The 6,047-nt window shown below is 35.0% G+C and overlaps 1 protein-coding gene across 2 annotated transcripts in view; it reads right to left on the bottom strand.

Moving 5' to 3' along the window:
• Positions 1-2,345: 2,345 nt before the first annotated feature.
• LOC144973653 (sodium-coupled monocarboxylate transporter 1-like) overlaps positions 2,346-6,047 on the bottom strand; it is a 32,223-nt gene continuing 28,521 nt past the window's right edge. The window contains exons 14-16 of one of the 2 annotated variants that reach the window (XM_078916373.1): positions 5,382-5,482; positions 4,598-4,716; positions 2,346-3,142 (exon numbers count right to left, since the gene is read on the bottom strand). In XM_078916373.1, coding sequence (XP_078772499.1) covers positions 3,008-3,142; positions 4,598-4,716; positions 5,382-5,482 — 355 coding nt within the window. In that variant the 3' untranslated portion in view covers positions 2,346-3,007. Of the gene's footprint in view, positions 3,143-4,597; positions 4,717-5,381; positions 5,485-6,047 lie in introns of both variants that reach the window. The other variant, XM_078916374.1, reaches the window with a different exon arrangement.

Genomic DNA, 6,047 nt, shown 5'->3' with positions numbered 1-6,047 from the left:
TCTGCCATAAAAAATTGTACAGAGTTAAATTTGGCATAATCTAAAAAAAAAAAAGAAAAAAAAAAAGGGGGGGGGGGGAGGAGGTTTCAGCATTATTCCAATACCATTCCAACTATTTGTTTTTAAATGGCAATAATGTAGCAAAATGCAGTTTTAAAACTTATAACTTCGAAAAATGTCATTTTATTAGTAATCTAGAACCGAGTCTGTCTTAAAGACAAAAATCTTATATTGTATGTATTGGTGCAATGACGTCATGATTGGTGCCATCGTCAACTAAACCGCGAAAGCTCAATGATTTGTACTAAATTGTTTTAATGGGCGTTACATGATGGCCGAGATATCGCATATTTATTGAAAAGCTCATCACATTCTTGTTTTCAGCTTTGAGTTTGATGTGTGATCAAAATTTTGACACTTGGCTGGACCATGTGACAGCACACTATCTAGTGGCGATGAGAATGAGGTCTCAAATGAATTTACTAAACACAATTAAGTTCACGCAAAACACATGAATGATTTCTTAAGTACCATTATATTTTATGTTTTAGATAGTTTAAAACAATAATTAACACGATAGATATTGTTATTTCAATTGATATAATTCGAGTCGTTAAGTGTATGTTTTAATGATGGAACAGCTGGGGGGTAAACCCTCTCATTTTTTTCTGTTTTCACCAAACTGTAATTTTTTCTTTTGGTGACTTTCCAGCCTTGATTTTTGTTTAACAAAGTCATGAATTTATAACAGTATCCATTTGTTTTATTTTAGATTTCATTTGTCTCTTGATGTCTATTAATTGCCAACCAAAAGACCAGTGGCGAATTTAAACACTCTCTAACTCTTGTTGCTATGCTAAACTGAGTGTTATCGTCCATCGTGACCAAGTTACAAACTTTTGTATGACTTTTACCGTCGAATATGTGATGTTGTTTTAAAAATAACCGCATAGCCAAAAGACACACGGGCATTCGTCTCAATGTGTTGGAAAATTGAAAAATTATGACTATTGCCTCTTTAGGGGAAAAAGAACTCGCAATGGATATAATTTGGAGATTTGGATATTGGAAAAAAAAATAAAAAAGACTTCGAAGGGCCACTTTGTTTCCTAAATTATTCAAATAATTTTTTCTAATGCTTTCGATATAGATAATGTGCAAGAATAATAAGAGTTACTAGTGGCTAATGAAGCTGTGTATCCGTAGAAGGTAAATAATCATTCTTTGCGCCATTATGACTGGATCAAAATGGATAATAGGGTGTCGTTCTTGCTTGTTTGTGTATTAAAAAAAAAAATTAAATCGGGAAGCGATGGAAATGTAAGAGGAGAGAAGAAGAGAGAGAGAGAGAGAGAAAAAAGCGATGAGTGTTTATTTTGGCGAGGTTTGCGACAACTCAGTTTGTCGGATACTCGCCCCTAAGCAAAGAGAGTGTTCATTATCAAGTAAATTAACCTATGCTACAACCACAAGCCATTTAGGTCCATGCTTTAAGCTTAACTCAGGCTATCTCTTTGGTAAAATTGATCCACACATTATGTGCTCATCAGTTTGTGTTGAATGTCGTAAAATCATGTGATTCTTTTACTTTATTTTTCTTTTCAAGTTCAACTTCTTGGTGTGTACGACACAATTCCGCATGGTTTCAAATTTTGGAATGCAACGATTCAATCGGAAGTTACAAATACCAAAAATCTCTATTAAAAGATTTTAAAATATAAATAAATACGACATTAAGTACATTATATGATGGGCATGAGTGTGTGACTTGAACCACCGTTACTTTGATGGTCTTTTCTAATCGGACTTGTTTTGAGACAAGTCAAATTATTATTTTTATTCCCTTTCTGGTTGTCATTTCATCGGGCTCGGCAGTTACTGGGTAACTTGGGAATGATCGTATATTCTATCATGAGGAATCTGTACTATACGATTTTCCTTATTAGCCTTCATCCATCAACCATACTCACCTTCATCTTCACCACCGGCAAGTCAACTAAAATGACCGCCAATACCATCGAGATTGCCATCAACACCATAACAAGCTGCAACAATAGGTACCATCTCCCGTTTTTTCTTCCAACCAGCACCGCCGCCACCACCACCACCTCCAAGAACAAGAACAACAAGAACAAGAACAACAAGAACAACAACAACAACAACAACAACGTCATCATCATCGTCATCATCATCATCATCATCATCATCATCATCATCATCATCATCATCATCACCATCATCATCATCATCAACATCATCATCATTACCATCAACACAGAAACGATAACACGCATAAGAAATAAATAGGCAAAAGACAATGGGTACAAAACAACCAAATAGAGTCATTTGGAAACATTGCAAAGTTTATTAAGGTATACCAATAAATCATAAAAGCCCACCCCCATCAATTTCGTATTAAGTGGAGATGAACCAGATACCAGGAACAAGATTAAACAATTTGAAGTAAAGAATTAAAAAATTCAATTGAAAAAAAAACCAAAAGGCATACTCTAAAAACAAAAACAAAAAAACAAAAAAAAAAAAAAACAAAAACAAACACATATTTAAATTTTGGCCAGAAAACTCGCCCATCAAATATCGATGACTAAATTAAAATGACCTTCATCTTGGGAGACACACGTCATCCCAATAAATGTAAATAACTGAAGAACACAATATTAATTAAGGACGAATGTGGTATCATTCATTTACTTCAGCACGACATAAAACTAAATGAAGAAGGTGTGTCCTATATCATATCCTCATCAATATAATATGTTTTTTTAAAAAAACAAGTTTCGGACCCCTTTTGCATGGTTTATAATATCAAGGGAGATTGAGATATAAAACCCGTAGAATATATTAAAAGCAAGTAGATTTGATAAAAGCATATCTCCTGTTTACCCAACTTCCTTACATAAGACATTATTTTTTTTATTGCCTCATAACATTTTCATTTTGCTAGGTGTTAACATTGAACACACTAGGAATTACAATGTTATCCTGTTTAGTTGGTCTCTGTCTTTTCATCCAATCTCTTAACGCCTGTAAGAACAATATCGTTCTTTTCACAATCTTCTTGATCTCTACCGTTCTGTAGACCAATCTCTTCTTCCTCTGCTTTGTTTTTCTTGCCGTATTTCTGTATTGGAAACAATTATTTGAATGGTTTATTTAGTTGATTAACAGTTAGTATTGATGTAGAATATGGATAGATGAATCGATAAACGAATGCATACGTTTATATTGAGTCAACAAGTTTTATATTCTTGTTTTTATCACTTTAAAGGAGGTCTTCAGGGTCATGGGGCCCAGTAACAGTTGCTTGCTAGCCTTTCGATAGGACGCTAAAAATAAGTAGATAAGACCCATGGGCCTAGAGTTAATCTCCGTTTCTGTAGCGTCAAAGGGACAGTTTGCTAGCCTTTCGACAGGACGCTGCTAAATCGGAGCGTAATCGTAATCACCACCAGATCTAACAACCAATGCTAACCAGTTAACTGCCAAGATCTAGACCAGTATTTAAAAATTTGTCCACAAAACTCGTCCTTCAAATATGGATCGATTTAAATGATCATTATTTTGGCAAAAACTCTCAAACCCGGGACCTCATAATGTGGACATTTTGGGTTTTCCCTTTGTCAACAAAACACCAGGAATGACTTTGTTTTATTCATCGTATTTTATTGACAAAAAGAAAAACTCCTGAAACGTTCGCAGTATATTATGTATTTGTGAATTAAATCGACGCTTCCATTCTATTTCCTATTGCCATTCACCAAATAGCGCAAATTGCACATACGTATTTGCTCCTTCATTATTTCTTAACGTTTGTTATATATATGTTAAAGAAAGTAAGATTGTGGCTATTTATATGTCAATGTGAAAAAATGTAAAAAGATAGTAAAACATGTTACCGATGGATATAACGTGTTACCTATGGATATAACGTGTTACCTATGGATATAACATGTTACCTATGGATATAACATGTTACCTATGGATATAACGTGTTACCTATGGATATAACGTGTTACCTATGGATATAACGTGTTACCTATGGATATAACACGTTACCTATGGATATAACACGTTACCTATGGATATAACACGTTACCTATGGATATAACATGTTACCTATGGATATAACATTTTACCTATGGATATAACATGTTACCTATGGATATAACGTGTTACCTATGGATATAACATGTTACCTATGGATATAATGTGTTACCTATGGATATAACATGTTACCTATGGATATAACATGTTACCTATGGATATAACATGTTACCTTTGGATATAACATGTTACCTATGGATATAACGTGTTACCTATGGATATAACAGGTTACCTATGGATATAACATGTTACCTATGGATATAATGTGTTACCTATGGATATAACATGTTACCTATGGATATAACATGTTACCTATGGATATAACATGTTACCTATGGATATAACGTGTTACCTATGGATATAACGTGTTACCTATGGATATAACGTGTTACCTATGGATATAACGTGTTACCTATGGATATAACATGTTACCTATGGATATAACGAATGGAAAGATAAAGTATTGTCTTACCCCCTCGTGGTTGATGCCAAACCTAAAGGACTTTCTCCACGCCTCGGGCAAACATGGACACAGAGCATCGACCAGGGGGCATATCAGTCGAGGATCTAACGTTGATGGGCGGGTGTAACCTGGTGACAATAGACGATGACGATGATGATGATGATGATGATGACGATGATGATGATGATGATGATGATGATGATGATGATGATGATGGTGGTGGTGGTGGTGGTGGTGGTTTTGATGTTTGTGCAGATTGTGATGATGATGATGATGGTGATGATGATGATGATGATGATGATGATGATGATGATGATGATGATGATGATGATGATGATGGTGGTGGTGGTGGTTTTGATGTTTGTGCAGATTGTGATGATGATGATGATGGTGATGACGATGATGATGATGATGATGATGATGATGATGATGATGGTGATGATGATGATGATGATGATGATGATGATGGCGATGATGATGATGATGATGCTGGTGGTGGTGGTGATGGTTTTGATGTTTGTGCAGATTGTGATGATGATGATGATGATGATGATGATGATGATGATGATGATGATGATGATGATGATGATGATGATGATGCTGGTGGTGGTGGGGATGGTTTTGATGTTTGTGCAGATTGTGATGATGATGATGATGATGATGATGATGATGATGATGATGATGATGATGACCACGACGATGACGATGACGATGATGATGATGATGATGAGGATGCACATTCTTTTCGTAGGATGCATATAGCTGTAACATTCAACCTTATTTCCATACATACCAGTTAGAAAACTAATGGGTAATCCCACACCTTGCACGATGACCATGCCCAATGCGGTGTAATACATGTATGACATTCGATACAAATTCATCAGAGGGGAGCTGTTGGAAGAGAAGGAGCATAGAGAATTATGCAAGCATTACGATATCAGTTATTGTTACGTTTCACTGTTATGTATTTGTTCACAGATGATGCCATTGTCTTTCTTCGATATTCTGTATCTCTGAAATAAAATTGAGATTGAAAAAGGACAAGGCCGTATTCATGAGATGAAAAAAAATAGCTCATGACAATTTGCCTAGATTATAAGTTTATCGAGAACTAACTCTTAATAAAAAAAAAAATAGATAGGAAAAGACAATTAATTAGTTTTCGATTTAACTACATATCTATCATTTATAGATAGTATGCGCTTGGCTGTGAAGCTCATAACATTGCCATCCGGAAGTATAACGGATCAACTCACAAAACTGTGTGTAACAATGAAAGTTTATAGTCTGGTTAATACAGTTTAGTGTACTCATGAACGCGGATGGCAAAAAACAATAACAAAGAGCTGAGTGACGTCAACTTCGTTCTATCTATCGGACACCTCAGGGTCACAAGAGAAAATTAGAAATTTCAAAACATTCAGTATATTATTATGTTGTGTGAGGCAAACAAGAC

This window comes from Berghia stephanieae, chromosome 5 (genome assembly GCF_034508935.2).
Source record: "Berghia stephanieae isolate SIO BIC M18660-M18661 chromosome 5, UCSD_Bste_1.3, whole genome shotgun sequence".
NCBI classification, from domain to species: domain Eukaryota; kingdom Metazoa; phylum Mollusca; class Gastropoda; order Nudibranchia; family Aeolidiidae; genus Berghia; species Berghia stephanieae.
The sequence above is the reverse complement of the archived record's forward strand: the minus strand, read 5'-3'. Positions and strand labels throughout refer to the sequence as shown.